This window comes from Podarcis erhardii, assembly GCF_964252035.2.
Source record: "Podarcis erhardii genome assembly, chromosome: 3".
Lineage (NCBI taxonomy): Eukaryota > Metazoa > Chordata > Lepidosauria > Squamata > Lacertidae > Podarcis > Podarcis erhardii.
In genome coordinates this window covers 1,408,095-1,425,874 of record NC_138507.1, presented here as the reverse complement: position 1 = coordinate 1,425,874, position 17,780 = coordinate 1,408,095, and the positions used below count along the sequence as shown (strand labels likewise).

Genomic DNA, 17,780 nt, shown 5'->3' with positions numbered 1-17,780 from the left:
AGAGAGCCGCTGCCGGTCCATGTGGACAGCACTGGGCAGTACGGACCAGTGGTCTGACTCATTAGAAGGCAGCTTCCTATCATTACAGAAATGGATTAATAAGTTAAAAGCACCTTTTTTAAGGTTTTTCATCCTTTAAAAAGCTTGTTTTGTTTCTGGTTTGGTTTGCTTAAAAACACACTCTCTGCTTCTCAAAAGAAGGCCTCTTCTCAAACCTTAACCTTTGATACGTTGGTGTGACCCACTTAGAAATAAGCTGCCTGAGATGCTGTCGTGGAGGCCCTGGACGTTCTGGCATGAGAAAAGTTCACAAGGAGGTAGAAGTCACACAGTGTTTCCAGTACGCCTCCAGTTTGGACCAGGAATACAGAGTAGAATAATAATGTTTTCTGGACTCCTACTCCGTCTCGTCTAGTGCCAGTTAAGAGCCGTCTCTGAATTTATCTGTGGAACTGACTGTTCTGGCATGTAGAACGGAACCACCTGAAGCAGCTTCTCCTGTGAACTGCATACCTCAAGGGGAAACTGCTGGCATGAAACAAAAGCTGGCAAGTAGCAATTCAGCAACTATCTATAGTTGCTGTTTTAAAAGAAATGGTTAACGGAGGGCAAGGTGTTTGTTTAAACATGGTGCAAGCACCTTTTATTAAGTATGACCATAAATAAATATATATTTACATGTTTACAGAAAAATTAGAAATTTCCCCTTCATTTTAGTAAAGCAAGGTGTATAACTGGAAATTGTTCTCTACTATAAAAGTAAAGTGCTTTATAGAGGGCAGTTTACACAACTGACTTGATAGTCCTAGTACTCAGTGGCGTAGCGTGGGGGGTGCAGGGGGGGCCGGCCGCACCGGGCGCAACATCTGGGGGTTAGGGGGCGCAAATCCACGGGTTAGGAGGCACAAATCCATGGATTAGGGGGCGCAAATTACTTGCCTTGCCCCGGGTGCTGACAACCCACGCTACGCCACTGCTAGTACTCTTTCTTAAGCAGAAGTCCTACTTCATTCAACTTCACTCTTTCCTGTGCAGGTCAGTATAGCCTTGTCTCCTGGTGTCCCATCGGCCCTTGTGGGTGCCACAGGAATCCCCTCCCTCGCCCCCTCAAGGCCTCAAAGCCAGTGTGGTGTAGTGGTCAACAGCGGTAGTCTCGTAATCTGGGGAACTGGGTTTGCGTCTCTGCTCCTCCACTTGCAGCTGCTGGGTGACCTTGGGCCAGTCACACTTCTCTGAAGTCTCTCAGCCCCACTCACCCCACAGAGTGTTTGTTGTGGGGGAGAAAGGGAAAGGAGAATGTTAGCCGCTTTGAGACTCCTTCGGGTAGTGATAAAGCGGGATATCAAATCCAAACTCTTCTTCTCCTGTCCACCTGCCACGCTTTGCTCGGCCTTGGGCTGCTCCTGGAAGCGCAGCCCCCCAGTGGCCTTCAGGAGACAAAGCCTGTGCTGCCCAGCACCTGTGGCCTTTGGGCAGTGCCAGGCGCCCCTTTGGAAGCCGGAGGGAGTGAGGAGAGAGGGGATGAGCTGGGGAGGGGAAGAGGGGAAGCCACAGAGCCTAGGGGGGATTTCTTTTCCATAAAATGCCACTGCAGGGGGCTCTACACTGCGTGGTGGTGGTGGTGGTGGGCTTAATGGTAGTGCAAATTACAATCCAGACTGAGACTCCAACAGGGAGCAAAAGGTGAAAACACATTATGCCCCACATATGAGGGTTCTGATGCACACCAGCCCCTTGGGCCTGCCATTTAGTGCTGAAAGCAGCCCAATTCATAGAATCATAGAATCATCGAGTTGGAAGAGACCACAAGGGCCACCGAGTCCAACCCCCTGCCAAGCAGGAAACACCATCAGAGCACTCCTGACATATGGTTGTCAAGCCTCTGCTTAAAGACCTCCAAAGAAGGAGACTCCACCACACTCCTTGGCAGCAAATTCCACTGTCAAACAGCTCTTACTGTCAGGAAGTTCTTCCTAATGTTTAGGTGGAATCTTCTTTCTTGTAGTTTGGAACCATTGCTCCGTGTCCGCTTCTCTGGAGCAGCAGAAAACAACCTTTCATTTCAGACAGAACATGTTTTGCATTTTTCAATTGGCTGTTGCAATGCAAATTGCTAGGCTTTGTCTGTGGTGTGTCCGTGTTTGCACATGCGTATCTGAACATCAGTTTTCTTCCAGTGAAGTTGGTATTTTATTGTGCTTTGTGAGAACAAATGCATTGTTTGGCTCAAACTTAACTGTGTTAGCTTCTTGAGCAATTTACTTGTGCTTTGTACTAGCAAGGCCCTCACAACCACCATATTGTAGGAGGGCCCACAACTGTTTTTCTGATTTTCCAGATGTGCCTATATGTATGAAAAGTTTGGGCGGTCCTGCTTCAAACATTGCAAAAAGCACAAAAAACAAACCCACCCAGAAATGCTGCAATCCAGCAAGGAACTCGTTTGCGGTGCCTGGATACCTGCTTTGCTGTGCTGTATCTCTCACTCTGCCCTGAAAGCCAGAGTGCCCAGTTGCTCTGGCACATCTACTGGTCCCATGACTGCAACAGGGCTGGGGAAAACACGACCATGTGTTGCAGGATTAGCGGGGCTCTGGCACAAGATGGCATTCAGATTCTTATGGCGTTGGGACCCTCATCACTGAATTTCTTCTAGCATCAAACAGATATTATAATTAACTTTCCAGACAGTGCATGGTATATCGAAGAAATATTTTGTTAAACTAATACGCCACAGTTCTTTACAGCCTATACGAAGTCCATGCTTCCATTATTCACCAATTATCTCCATGCTTATTGCCACATCAGGGGAAAGAGCCCAGAGGTCGTCCAAGCTTCTCAGTTTAGCAAAGAATATGCCTTTGAAGTGCTTTCAGAAGCTGAAGAAGATGCTGGTTCTGTAGAAGAGACTTGATATTTTCCTGCAGGACACAAAGGCAAAGTAATGTTCAAAAAATGTTGTTTCATTATTGGACATGTAAAGCACACACACAAACCCTTGCTCTGCCACTGTCAATGTGGCTGGCTGTTGCCAGAAAGTGCTCTTCTTGCTTGTTTAAGAGAACACAGCATAAAGTTAAACATTACTGCTTGAACAGTGTGCAGGAATAAACCACATTCAATTGTACTGCAATCACCGTGTACAGTATGCTTTGCCCTTTCTATCCTCCAGAGTCATATTCACAGAGGAGGGGGCTATCAGTGGCCCCCTAGCCAGGATGGCTGGGCTCTGCCTGCACAGATGGAGACAGCAATGCTCCTGCACACCACTTGCTGGGAACCATGGGAGGGGAGGGAGCTGCTCTGGGGCTCATGTTCTGCTCCCTGGTTTCCCACAGGCATCTAGTGGGCCACGTGGCAAGAGGATGCTGGACTAGCTGGGCAGGGCCTCCTCCAGCAGACTCCCACCTTATGCCTGGCTGAAGGGTGGCTTCGATTAAGGCAGAGCTGTCCCTCTGCTCAGCTCTGGAATGGGGCCAGGGTCCCCGCAGCCACAGGAAGACCCTGAAATGGGGGGCGGGTCTTGGGGTAGAGAGAGGATGGCGCTGATCCAGCCTGGGATATGCAGGATTGCAAGTCTGTCTCGCTGCTGTTGAGTGGCAGCATTTGACCTGATCTGTGCCCAGACTCCTCAAGCTCATGCGGCCATCGGGGTCTGTTTAGAGCCCAGGCCCCCTCCCCTTCCTCACTGTCTGCTGCCACTGCAGATACATTGCTGCCCTCTAAGGGTGGGAGTTTGGATTGCACCCTTATTCTGGCAAGAGGGGTTGGGCTGAGCTGTTGAAGGCCATCCAAGACAATGTTGTACATGGGTCTCCATTGTTGAAGTGCAGCCTTTTAGGCACTGTTATCGCAGAGGCCCCCAACTGCTTTTGGAGGCTGATGGTAACCATGCTTGGAAAGTGCCTTCCCCTCATAATGAACTGAACCATCAGGGCATCACTTCCAGCAAGCAATGCTTTGCGCATCTGGCTTCTACGGCATATCTGGCTTGTTGATGTTTTAGCACAGCAGTTGGCCTTGCAGTGCCTTGAAATGGCATGAATCTGAAGGCCCAACTTACAGAAGGACATTTGAAATTGTACAAGGAAGTTGGCTGCTGATTACATACTGTACCTGTTTTGCCAAACCAGTTGTTTAAAGTTTTTGAGAATGGAGAACTGATGGAAAGCATAGGCGCTGACATGCCTTGGGATGTTGACTGTAAGACACAAGCACATATTAGTGAAGAGCAAGCAGCATTTTCTATAGGACAGGCTTTGATTTTGTCTTAGCTTTAATCTGGCATTTGTGGAAAACCTCAAACTTAAAACTAAGTTAACTAACTTAAAACTAAGGATTGTCAAATTGAGCCCTGAACCAAATCAGGGGGCCCTTGCACAGTCCTCGTGCAAACCATAAACACAGATAGAAAAGTGTTGGAGATAGCAAACATATCCCTTGCACCAGAGTATGTATGGCGGAACCATATGGACCACGGAGGGCAGCTGCACTTTTAGCCCCACCCCAAACTTTGTGTTCCTCCCTTTAACTATTCCCCATGGTGCATATGTATCCTGACAAAGTCCAAGGGTCCTGGTCACATGCAGCCCCCACACACAAACAGGAATTTGCACACAGAGCTTTCTATACAACCAAAGAAAAAGGATCCAACATTGTCTGAAAGCAGCCCCCCCCCCCCCCGCACACTGGGGGCTGCCAACAGGGCATTTAAAGGTGTCATGGTGCTCAGGCCTCTGAGGAGGGCCACTCTGAGCTTGCTAGCTTTCTTTTAAGTATTTAGCAATCTTAGGAATGTATCAAACAAAACTTGCAGGTCCTCTTCAAGGCAATTTCTGTGAAATGAGACAGACTGGCTGCTCCAATTGATAAGTTGCTCAAGAGTCCTCAAGAGCCGCTAATTTCTCCCCATCTGTAGTGAACGCTTCCTGCTTTTGTCTTACTTTCAAGTTCTTGGACCCTACATTGTTTGCCCTTCCTTTCCCCTAGATGCTAGGATGCATCTTCCATGAGGTGGGTTTGTCTGAGATCAGGTAGTCCCTAGGAGTTATTTTCTGCAAGAACTGCTACACAATAAGTGTGAATGAATGCTGAATAATCACCCTTCCCCCACCCCCCAACAAATGTAAATACTTTACAAAAAATGCTAAGGCACATCTCCTGCTTTCTTGTTGTTTAGTCGTTTAGTCGTGTCCGACTCTTCGTGACCCCATGGACCAGAGCACACCAGTCACTCCTGTCTCCCACTGCCTCCCGCAGTTTGGTCAAACTCATGCTGGTAGCTTCGAAAACACTATCCAACCATCTGTCGTCCCCTTCTCCTTGTGCCCTCCATCTTTCCCAACATCAGGGTCTTTTCCAGGGAGTCTTCTCTTCTCATGAGGTGGCCAAAGTCTTGGAGCCTCAGCTTCACGATCTGTCCTTCCAGTGAGCACTCAGGGCTGATTTCCTTAAGAATGGATAGGTTTGATCTTCTTGCAGTCCATGGGACTCTCAAGAGTCTCCTCCAGCACCATAATTCAAAAGCATCAATTCTTCGGCGATCAGCCTTCTTTGTGGTCCAGCTCTCACTTTCATACATCACTACTGGGAAAACCATAGCTTTAACTATACGGACCTTTGTTGGCAAGGTGATGTCTCTACTTTTTAAGATGCTGTCTAGGTTTGTCATTGCTTTCCTCCCAAGAAGTAGGTGTCTCTTAATTTCGTGGCTGCTGTCACCATCTGCAGTGATCATGGAGCCCAAGAAAGTAAAATCTCTCACTGCCTCCATTTCTTCCCCTTCTATTTGCCAGGAGGTGATGGGACCAGTGGCCATGATCTTAGTTTTTTTCATGTTGAGCTTCAGACCATATTTTGCGCTCCTCCCTTTTACCCTCATTAAGAGGTTCTTTAATTGCTTCTCACTTTCTGCCATGAAGGTTGTGTCATCTGCATATCTGAGGTTGTTGATATTTCCTCCAGCAATCTTAATTCCGGCTTGGGATTCATCCAGTCCAGCCTTTCGCATGATGAATTCTGCATATAAGTTAAATAAGCAAGGAGACAATATACAGCCTTGTCATACTCCTTTCCCAATTTTGAACCAATCAGTTGTTCCATATACAGTTCTAATTGTTTCTTCTTGTCCCACATAGAGATTTCTCAGGAGACAGATGAGGTGATCAGGCACTCCCATTTCTTTAAGAACTTGCCATAGTTAGCTGTGGTCAACACAGTCAAAGGCTTTTGCATAGTCAATGAAGCAGAAGTAGATGTCTTTCTGGAACTCTCTAGCTTTCTCCATAATCCAGCGCATGTTTGCAATTTGGTCTCTGGTTCCTCTGCCCCTTCGAAATCCAGCTTGCATTTCTGGGAGTTCTCGGTCCACATATTGCTTGAGCCTACCTTGTAGAATTTTAAGCATAACTTTGCTAGCATGGGAAATGAGTGCAATTGTGCGGTAGTTGGAGCATTCTTTGGCACTGCCCTTCTTTGGGATTGGGATGTAGACTGATCTTCTCCAATCCTCTGGCCACTGCTGAGTATTTCAAACCTGCTGGCATATTGAGTGTAGCACCTTAACAGCATCATCTTTTAAAATTTTAAATAGTTCAGCTGGAATATCATCACTTCCACTGGCCTTGTTATTTGCAGTGCTTTCTAAGGCCCTTTTGACTTCACTCTCCAGTATGTCTGGCTCAAGGTCAGCAACCACACTACCTGGGGTGTACAAGCCATCCATTTCTTTCTGGTATAGTTCCTCTGTGTATTCTTGCCACCTCTTCTTGATGTCTTCTGCGTCTGTTAGGTTCTGCTATGCAGGAGCTAAATTAAGAATTCACTATATAGGTAACTCACAGTGCAATGGCATGCATGTTTACTCAGGGATGCTGAATAGTAGCCTAGCCTTTGGTTTAGGGTTAGCATGGGGCGGGGGAATTGGGTTCTTATGCTTTTAGCAGCTGTATGAGAGGCAGAAATTCAACAGATCAAGGCTTTTTTAGTATGGAAATACAATTATGAGAAAAGTTTCTCCATGACAGTACTCTCTCTAATCGTGTGTTATGCCATGCCTGCACAGCAGCCATCCAAATGTTGCCACTGATTCAAAAAGGTTGGCAGCCCCTGCTGTAAACCATTATGCCTTAAACATAAGAAAGACAGTCCATTACAAAATCCTGTTTGATGAGGATGGTGGTGATGGTGATATGTTTTTTCCATTCCCTCATTCCCTCCCTTTTCCTTATTGTGAACAGTTTCAAACACATAGTCTTTATAAAGGTTGATAAAATAAAGGTTTTCTCATTCATTGTTGAGGGATTAAAATCAGAGGGAGTCTATTAAAAATTAGGCAGAGTGCAAGCTTTAAAACAGTGCTTCCATTAGCAGTGGATATCTTCTGCATTTAGAAGAGCACCTTTGGCTCCAACCCACTATTTATTCCTGGAAATAATACTACCTTTGTGTGTTGTGAACTCCAGCTGGAGAGGGAACACTTTTTCCACAGAGCTTCCCATACCTGCACATGTGAAACAGAGGAAAGCCAATATCAAATAATCTCTGTAATTCAATATAATAAAATAAAGCTCTAATATTTTAAAATTCATTTCCTACCGTTCTATCTGAGAGGATTCCAAGCAGCAGAATGAATAATCCCTGCAAAATATTTTCATATTAATATTATACACATTTGTAAAACGGTACCCTAGATGCCTGAATCTAAAGGCCAAAGGATCTCTCTAATGTAATTCCAAAGAAAGAACAGCATTTCTGAACACTGATTGCCAAAGTGTATGGGGGAAAACATGGAGCCTAGGAGAAAAATAAGCGAGAAGTTTTGGATAACATTCTGGGGATTACAAACTAATCCTGCTAACAAGCTTCAAAAGGTCAACAAGCAACATACTGGGGAAAGAGACCTCACATTGCAATCCTATGCGTTTCCTACTGAGTTCAATGAGACTTAGTCCCTGTTAAGTGGGATCAGAATTGTAGTGTAACAGACCCTCCAAGTACCCCTATTTTTCCAGGGTCAGTTCCAGTTTCTGATTTGATCCTGGAATGAGACCTCCCCAGGCACAGGGCAGTATATTAAACAAACAAAAACAAACAAACAAACACATATATAATGGAACAAGGAATCTTTCACAAACATTTGCCCCACATGCAATTCTGGATTCAATCTAGAGGTGACTTTGAACTCACAGTCACAGGTGTTAATTTAGGATCAGGGCTGGCACTACAGTGCTTTGATCTCAGCATTTCTCAGGTCAGGAAATATATACTTATAGTAAGTTTAATAGGAATATGTCCAGGAGAAACAGGCCTGGGTCATAGGTCATGTGATGGCACAGGCTCTAGGAAAGGAGACTGCAGCCCCTTCACTCCTCCTGGGTTGTGTCAACAGGAGTGTGTGAATCTGCACTTACATTGCTAGCAAAGTATATTCAAACACCTGAATGGGGGGGGCAAGGTAAGGGGGGTAGCAGTCTAAGACATAGAGCAACAAAGATAGGGCCAGGTTCAGTTAACGGCTCACTATCACAGTATTCCACCAAATTTTAGCCATTTCCTCTCTAGGATGGGCAAGAGGAGAACGGGGCCAGGCTTAGCACAGAAGTCCAAATTCAGTGACATCGCTAGACTCTTACCGCATGAAAAGTAACTATATGAATCACCTCCTCGTGTGTACAGTGGTACTGAGGAGTCCCAAGAAATGTTGACAATATTTTTTTATCAGTTAAGCATAGCAAACAGCTAGTATCTTTTATCTACTTACCTGAAAAGCATTGAAAAGAGTAAATAAGTAGTGGAATGCTCTAGGGCTTCCAGGGATAACTGTAGCAAGACCAAATAACCAGGTGAGGCCTAAGAGTGATGTCAGAACACCGATACACTTGGTGATGCGATACAATGAGCTTTTTTCTTTATTTATTGATTTTTCGCCGATGGAACGTCTTTGCATTTTTGCTATGACCACAATGGTAACAATCACATTGACAGCGACAATGATCATGGCAGGAATGACTAAGGCCAAGAGAGCTCTACTCTCATCCCAGTTGAGCAAACAGACCTTTTTTCTTGTGTAATGTGGGTGGGTGCTGCTTACGGTGATAGCAGATATAGCTAGTGGGCAAAAGTATCCCAAGCAGAAGCTAAGAGCTTTCATGATGGTCTTGCTTGCATTATGTACGATAAAGACTATGTGGTAGAACACCATGAGGCCCAAGGTTAGCATCCAAAAGAAGACACAGAGGTAGAAAAACTGAACAAAGAATGCTGCTGCTATGCAGAGCCAGGCCTGGTCCATTTTCGTGTTTGTGTCATGCATTGCTGCTACCACAATGAACCAGACGTCTGCAATCAGGAGAGAAATCACTATGTTCAGTATGCAAACATGGCGCATGTAGGATATTCTTGCTTTGGTCACTGATTTCCACACAACAAATTCTATGCCAATGCAGGCCACCAGGCTCAATATAGAAATGCTCACACCAATGTAAGACATGTAATCCAACATGTCCCATGGATCATGACCGGGAGACATCAAAATGGAGAATGAAGTCAAGTGATTACAGGAGCAAGTGACATTGTTCCCATTCTCTGTGGTTTCACAGCCAGTAACGTCCCAACCTCCACCATCTTCTGAGAAGCTGAAATTCCAAAATACACATCGAGGATTTTTCAGGGTCTTGTTATCCTTCGTAAATGTCATAATGATCCTGAAATCTTCACTTAGTCTGCTGTTGGCATTGATTAGTGTTGTCATCACCAAACCATTTACTATGAATTCATCCATCTTCTTATACTGTGGAATAATAGGCCCCAAAGATGAGTAAGCCACACTGATGATGGTGGAGATGGAGTCTCCTGTTTTAATTTTTGCTTCGTTAATTAGCACACTACCACTGAGGTTTGAGGGCTTAGAGAATGTAAAGCTCTCATCGTAGTCTGAAACCTTGCTTTTGTCAATCACCACACCTTTGAGCTGGAGGTTGTCATAGCTGATGGAAGGAATAGAATTGTTAATAGGTTGAAGGGAGTCAGAAAATTGCTCCACTGAAGCCAGTAATTGAGAAGTTCCATTCACAAAATCCTTCCAAGTTTTTGTTGGACTGCTGATAACCGTGTCTACTGTGGATAAAAAATTCTGCAATAATAAGAGAATAAAGAGATATTACTAAAGTCCAGTAACAAAATTATCAGTGTGCATTAGAAATACCAATCCCTTTTCATTTAACACTAATCCACCTACCAACTTTTCAAATTATTATTATTATTATTATTATTATTATTATTATTATTATTATTTATTGAATTTATATATCACCCTTCATTCAAAGTTCACAGGGTAGTTTACAATATATAAATCCCAAAATACGAGGGACCACTAGGGGCGCATCAGAAGATGGCTGACAATAACATCTCTCCGACCCACACGAGGTAAATTGGAGGCTGTGATGGGAGGAAATAGCCTCCCTACCCCCCCCCCAGGATTGTGGTGGGGGACTGCCCTTGCCTGCTGTGCCCTATACCACCCCCGAATTTGTGGGGATGGGGGCACTAGGCACAATGCCCTCCTGTGGGATTTCGGCGCTCCTGGACGCCGTCTCTGATCCGCGCCACTAGCTGCAAGAACTTCAAAAGAAACAATTTGGATGAAGCGAATGCGCATGTTTCAAGGAAGAAGGGGGAGTAAAGACTGCTAACAGAAGAGATCTCTGATAAAACAAGACGAGTCGGACGAACAAGTATAAATCATGAGAAGATACGCCAAGACTCGGTATGGCAAAGGGACTGATGGGGGAGGGGGGAAACTTTCCTTTCTTTCCCTTATGTGAATAAACAAGAATCCCCCCCCCCACAAGTCAGAAATGTCGTTTTAAGGACTTAAGCTGTGGATTTAAGGCTGTGTGGAGATAAACTTTCGAACCAAAGCATGTTTTAAGAAGAGCGTGGAAAGTATAAGGGCTTTGGAATGACGCAGTTAAAAATTCCATCACCATATTGGGAAGTTCTGTCGGAGGACTTAAGTCTGAGAGGAGAAATAGAGAAATAGAACTGTTTTTATATTGTGGGTGAAACTCCTCAGTGGGACTTAAGAACGACAGTTCTGTAATTAATGATGGAAAGAGCGCTGTTATCTATGAAGGCGATGATATATGGAAACCATCTCGATTTGAGGATTGGAAGAACGGAAAAATTCACACAGGATTATTATTGGTGTTTATCGGCTTAAGGAGACTATTAGAAGAGATCATAAAGAAAAAAGAGAAAATATATGAACAAGATGTGATGTGGAAACAGCAAGATAAGACTGGATAGAATTATGAACTGATTGGACTGATTTGGACATTAACGCAGTGGCAAGAAGATGATCAGAATCCCCCTTCGGATCTTGAAATATGGGTCCCCCCAACAAAATTTAAAATTCGGCTTTGTAATTCAGAATCTATGTGATGTGATGTGATTTGATTTGATTTGATTTGATTGGCCGGTTAATAAAAATTATTTTAAAAAAATAAATCCCAAAATACATAGCATAAGAACAAGCAAAACAATAACCCAGCCACCCACCCTCTCGTTTTAAAGGTCATAGATAGTTTCACTAGCCATTTGAAAGGTCAAATGGTTGAAAGCTCAAGCTCCTCTCATATTTCAAATACATTATTAGATACAGATACTGATTTTATCATATTGTGATGCTGTCATATCCAACAGTCAATCAACCTATAACATCCACAGCAAGCCATGAGGCTGTGCTGTAGAACAGTCTGAGGTCCTGCACACGTATTTGTTTCATGGTAGAAACTGAAACTTTGCATCAGTTTGCTCATTATTATTTAGGAAAAGTATAGTTCTTGATTTAACTTCTGTAAGAATTATTGGAACAAACTCTTGATATTTCCACATTGATCCTGATGCTTTCTCATTTTCTTCTTTCCTGATCTACTCTGTCATGCTCTTGTGAATAGGTGTGTGAATCTGAACTTATTCCTATGGTTTATCTAATAGCATTGAAATAAAAGCTTGACATAACTGAAATATGACATGAGATTCTCCACCACGAACCTTCCTTGACCTCGGTACAAACCTGATACCAGCCTCATCTCAAAACATGTCCTAAAGGCACTCTGAGAAACACCCTCAAACCTTGCATAAATCAAGCTGTCTATTCAACTCCTGAATGGGAGTCAGCAGACAAAAGATGGCCAGTTCACTCCAGCTGCTTGATAAGAAGTGTGGGAACTAGAGATTGACCTTGGACATTCGAGATGTCGACAGAAGAAGCCTTAGTAACTGCATTTTGCAAGATAAACTATTTGTTGGAACAGCTTCATAAAAAAATGGATGTTATGACTACTAAAACTGACATTTTGGGACCAAAAGTGAGCACCAATACAGAAATTATTCAGGATTTGGCACAGGAATCTATTTTAACAGGACAAATTGTTGAAAAGGAGAAGGAGAAAGTTGCTGTTGTCGAACCTAAAGCAATACAAGGGGGAGCCTTAGTCTTACAGAGGCAAATTGAAGACTATAAGTTGAGGCCCTTTATGATTGAAACTAGAAAAAGTCAGACTTTGAAGATCAGAGCCTGGCCTGGACTGGAAAAGGAAAGTTGGAAAGATCCCTCTATGCAGGGATTAACTGACTTTTGGAATATGGACTTGGGTCAGGAGGAGATTGGAGCTCGGGGGGCCTTTGGAGTTGGAGGAATTCTGAAATATGCCCTGAAATACTTTCTGGATCCTAGCTTTAATTGTGGAAATTTGGCTGACCTGTCGAGAGGGAGTGGAGGTGTCGTTGGATTGGAGTTTCCTCGAGATCTGCTCTTTAGCATCAAAGAATATGAAGAAGAACTGCAGAAGGGATGCGGAAAAGAGTTAAGAGCCTCGGACATAAGATCTCCAGGTTGATGGACTGTATGGAGTGGGCGGAAGTGTCTGGCAGAGCCCGAGACCGGGGAGAGGAGATGGTGGAAGAAGATTGGAAGATTTAAAGTCTAGATATAGAAATATTGTAAAATTAATGAGTGACAGGAAAATGTTGGAATGAATTTTTATGGCCTTAGTAGAAATGCTATAAGGAGTTAAGCTTAAATAAGTATACTAATTTTAATGGAAATAAGATTAAAAATAGGTTAAGATATTTATATGATAGAAAATGGAGAAAGATGGAAAGGAATTGCTGAAACAATTAATGGAAGTGGAATACAAAGAGGGAGGTGAGAGGAGGTCGATGATACAAGGGAATGAAAGTTAGAATATGGAAAAGGTATGATGTATGTTTTTAAATTGTTTTTGTTTCGTTTTGTTTAGTTCATTGTGTTAGACAATGTGTTAAGGTTGTGTTTTGTATTGTATTGCTTTTTTTTCTTGATCTTCTTGTTTTTTCCCCTCTCTTGTCTCTTTTTCCTTTTTAAAAAATAATAAATATTATTATTTCTTTTTTTAAAAAAAAAAGATAGCCAGTTCAGCCACAGCCCACTAAGATGACTTTCATGCAAACATTTAATTTGCAAGATGGGCGAGGTGAGAAGCAGGCAGAAATTCTGGGATGAATTCAAATGTATAACAAAACTAGCTGAAGGAGAAAACAAGCTTGCGTCATCTTCCATGTGACAGCCCTTTAGGTATTTGAAGATGGCTCTCAGTCTCCTCTTTTCCAGGCTAAGCATATCCAACTAGTGCAGATGAAAAGAAAGGAGTTCTCAACTTCTGCAAAGTCTTCTGTAACTTACTTCCATTGTTTCCTGCTCAGCAGCTACCGGCACGACTGAAACCATATTCAAAATTTCCACAACAGCTTTCAGGTTTGCAACAGCTTTCATACTTTGCTGCTGTTTCTTGATGGTACGGTTCAGTTGGCTGAGGAATTCAGGCAAATTCTTCTTTTGCTCAGGACTAGACACCAAAGACTAGAATTAAAGTTAAATGTGTTAAACACAGAGTAAATTGCACTTAAGGCTTGTTATTAAATAGAAAGCCCACAGATTCTCTTCAGCCAGCTGGAAGAGGCACAGAATGTTGTGAAATTAATTCTAGAAGGGAATCTTGCTTCACAAAAGTGCAATTTCCTGATTTCCCAGGTGACCGTCACTTGTGGCACAACCAACTTTTCCTGGTTTGGCTCCCACGGCTTCAGCAGCTAAATGATAGAGACACACTGAACAGGCCGGGATTCTCTTTGGTGTTTCTTTGTTCAATGAAATAGGACGGAGCTGGGGGAGGAAAGTGGATTTCTGTTCTAAAAGCTTTGGATGCCCTGGGAGCCTTGCTACAGAGAGGTGGAAACACTATTCAGCAGTATGCAACTTGGGGCACATCTACACTTGTGTTTGTAATGTTAGGAAAGGTTAAGGAAGAGTTGTAATAACGCAAAGGGACAAATGACTTGTTGCTTTTAACATTCTTAATTTGTTATTAAAATGTGACACCAGAGGGCGCTGCAGAGCAAGTGTTTTGACGAAAATAAACCATTTTTAAGTATAAGTATGCCCTGGGACATTTTAGAATGATAGATCTAATATCATTCTAATAACGGTAAAACCGGTCAGAGTAGATACAGCCCCAGTGCCAAATTCATTTCCATAACATCCATAGCTGGAGATCACATCAGGTGTGCAGTTTAGTGCTAATGCAGCTGCCTAATGTGTTGGCTCCATTGCCATTCTGGGGGCTTCCCGAAGGGGGTTTAATATTGCAAGTGGGTTGCTCAGATACCACAAACTGGTCATTGACACTGGGGTCTTTTTCACTTGCTAGATTTTCTGCTGAAAGGGAAAACCCAGGTCAATGCAAAAAAAAAAGCAGGTTGGGACTTTGATGCAGACAAGGTTGTGTGGCTGCTGTGACAGCAAAACAAAGCCCACATTCCAATGCATGAGCAGCAGCCCCACAAGAAACTCTCCTCCCTGAGCCCCGGACAGAGCTGGAGGCTGCCCTTCACCCTGTTCTTACAGAAGCTCAGGGACTGTGATGGCAGCGAAGGAATAAAGATCCCCTCCCCCATGATTCTGGCTCCCCCCCAACCCCACTGAACAGTCATGGGAGATGTGGGAAAGGATAGGTGCTTATTATTATATTAATAATATAAATAAATTAATAAACCTGTTCCTGGGCTTATCTCACTTATTTCTTTGCAAGCTGTTCAAAGACCATCTGTTTTAAGGGACAGCGCAAAGCTTCTAAAGAACCTACACCATAGCTGTCAACCTTTCCCTTTTTTAAAGGGAAATTCCCTTATTCCGAATAGGATTCCTCACAAGAAAAGGGAAATGTTGACAGCTATGACTTACACAAAACCCCAAAATGATATACTTGCAATCAAACTCACTCAGGTGTCTTCAGTTTGTCATAAAGTGGAGATAACCCAGTATATACAGCCCTTGAAGTCTTTGAAGAGCTTACAAAAAAATAAGCGAGATCAGCCCCTGAGGAAAGCTTACCAGAGACAAAACGTGTTGGACTACTAATAAAATAATAAGCACTCGTCCTGCCAGAGGTACAGGGCAGCCCAGCCGAGGCATCTCGGGCAGCAGAAGCCCCCAAGGCACTTCCCCCACAAGTGGCAGAGGCAGTGTGGCAGTGGGGAGCATGGCAGCAGGGCCAGTTGGCAGAGGCAGCAAGAGTGGCAGACTGTCTGGCCAGAGTGGTGCATGCTCTGGTTATCTCCCGCTTGGAGTACTGCAATGCGCTCTATGTGGGGCTACCTTTGAAGGTGACCCAGAAACTACAATTAATCCAGAATGCGGCAGCTAGATTGGTGACTGGGAGCGGCCACCATATAATACCGGCCTTGAAAGACCTACATTGGCTCCCATACATTTCCAAGCACAATTCTGTTGGTGCTGACCTTTAAAGCCCTAAACGGCCTCAATCCTGTATACCTGAAGGAGCGTCTCCACCCCCATTTTTCAGCCCAGACACTGAGGTCCAGCTCCGAGGACCTTCTGGCGGTTCCCTCACTGTGAGAAGCGAAGGTACAGGGAACCAGGCAGAGGGCCTTCTCGGTAGTTGCTCCCACCCTGTGGAACACCATCCCATCATATGTCAAAGAAATAAACAACCATTGGACTTTTAGAAGACATCTGAAGGCAGCCCTGCTTAGGGAAGTTTTTAATCTTTGATGTTTTATCACTTTAATCATCATCATCATCATCATCATCATCATCATCATCATCTGTTGGGAGCTGCCTAGAGTGGCTGGGGAAACCCAGCCAGATGGGCAGGGAATAAATAATAAAATTATTATTATTATTATTGTTATGTAGTGAAGTTTCACCCTGGGCCAGCAGGGGGATACTGTAGATAGTTTTCACTCAGGTCTGTAGATAGTTTTCACTCAGGTCCACGTCAGTTATTTTAGGCGAGAAACTCTGGGTTGTTGTTGCTACAATGTTGACAGCCGGCTGCCTATAAAAGCAGGCCGGCTGAGCTGTTTGCAAGTCAGTTCTATTCTAGCTTACAAAATAAAGAGCTGCTTTGGAGAAATCGCTGTGTCGTCTGCTATGTCAACCCACAACTTAACACTGGCGACGAGGATGGGATGGATGGACATCAGAGCACAGCCAGATGCGGCCAGCCTCTGAACTGAGCTGAATCACTGAGCTGAATCACAGAGCGAAATCACTGAGCGAAATCACTGGACAGAACCAATTCAGAGCTGACTGTTCTGGCTAGAGCACTGTGTTCCATCCATCGCCCTTCACGCCGGCATCGGAATCATGGCTTCACTTGTGCCTCTACCGCTGTTTGCGCCAGCCTCTGAATCATAGGACTCCTACCTCGCTCGGTTCGACTGCTACCTCCAAGCCAACGAGCTGACAGAAGTATCAAAGGAGCGGAAGCGGGGCCTATTCCTCAGCCTCTGTGGGCCTGAGGTGTTTGAGACGGCCCGAGCATTGGTTGTGCCTGAAGCAGTCCAGGCAACACCGTGGGACACGATCCAAGAGAAGCTCCGCAACCACTACGCACCAAAGCCGTCCAAGATTGCTGCCCGCCATGCGTTCTACCACCGGAACCAGGCAGCAGGGGAGTCAATCAACAACTACACCACCGCCCTGCGACAGGCTGCAATGCACTGCGAGTTCCGAGACTTAGACGATGCCCTGATGGATCGAATCGTCTGCGGGGTCCGGGACATCCATCTGCAACGGCGTCTCCTCGCCAAGCCAGACCTCACGCTACAGAAAGCCATTGAGGAGGCTGTGGCCTCAGAAGCTGCTGAACGCTCCGCCCAGGAGATCCGCAAGTCCAGCAGCCCGCGTCTTGATAGGAAGCCAGTTCCGGTGCATCATGAAGAGGCCAGCAGTGATGAGGCATCCTCCAGTGAAGACGATGACGTGCACCAGACAAAGTTCCAACAGAAGTCCAAGGGCCAACCAGAATGTGCCGGCTGCGGAGGGAACCATTCCCGTGCTAAGTGTCGATTCAGAGACGCCATCTGTAGGAAGTGTTCCAGAAGGGGCCACATTGCTAAGGTCTGCCGATCGGCTCCGTCTGACACCCCCCCTTCACCGACTCGCAAGTCCAAGTCTTCACTCCAGTCTGCCAGGGAAAGTTGTTTCGCTCTCACCAACTGCCGCTGCCCATCTGGAACCACGATTGGCCAAACCGACTCGCCTACGCAACGCAAGCTGAACGTCACGGTGCTCATTGAAGGAGCTCCATGTGACATGGAGATCAACACCGGGTCTGCCCTGTCCATCGTGTCTTGGAGCACTATCAAAAGACTGGTACCCAGAGTGTCCAAAAGGCAACTCGACTCTCACCGTGTACACCTGAGAGACTACC

At 44.7% G+C, this 17,780-nt stretch overlaps 1 protein-coding gene across 9 annotated transcripts in view; it reads right to left on the bottom strand.

The window, feature by feature from the left end:
* Positions 1-2,697: 2,697 nt before the first annotated feature.
* ADGRF5 (adhesion G protein-coupled receptor F5) overlaps positions 2,698-17,780 on the bottom strand; it is a 59,455-nt gene continuing 44,372 nt past the window's right edge. For all 9 annotated transcript variants that reach the window (XM_081855463.1, XM_081855466.1, XM_081855467.1 and 6 more), the window contains 6 exons: positions 13,727-13,903; positions 8,762-10,132; positions 7,597-7,638; positions 7,442-7,501; positions 4,117-4,201; positions 2,698-2,921 (listed from right to left, as the gene is read on the bottom strand). In XM_081855463.1, the coding sequence (XP_081711589.1) occupies positions 2,839-2,921; positions 4,117-4,201; positions 7,442-7,501; positions 7,597-7,638; positions 8,762-10,132; positions 13,727-13,903 (1,818 nt within the window). In that variant the 3' untranslated portion in view covers positions 2,698-2,838. The remainder of the gene's footprint in view (positions 2,922-4,116; positions 4,202-7,441; positions 7,502-7,596; positions 7,639-8,761; positions 10,133-13,726; positions 13,904-17,780) is intronic.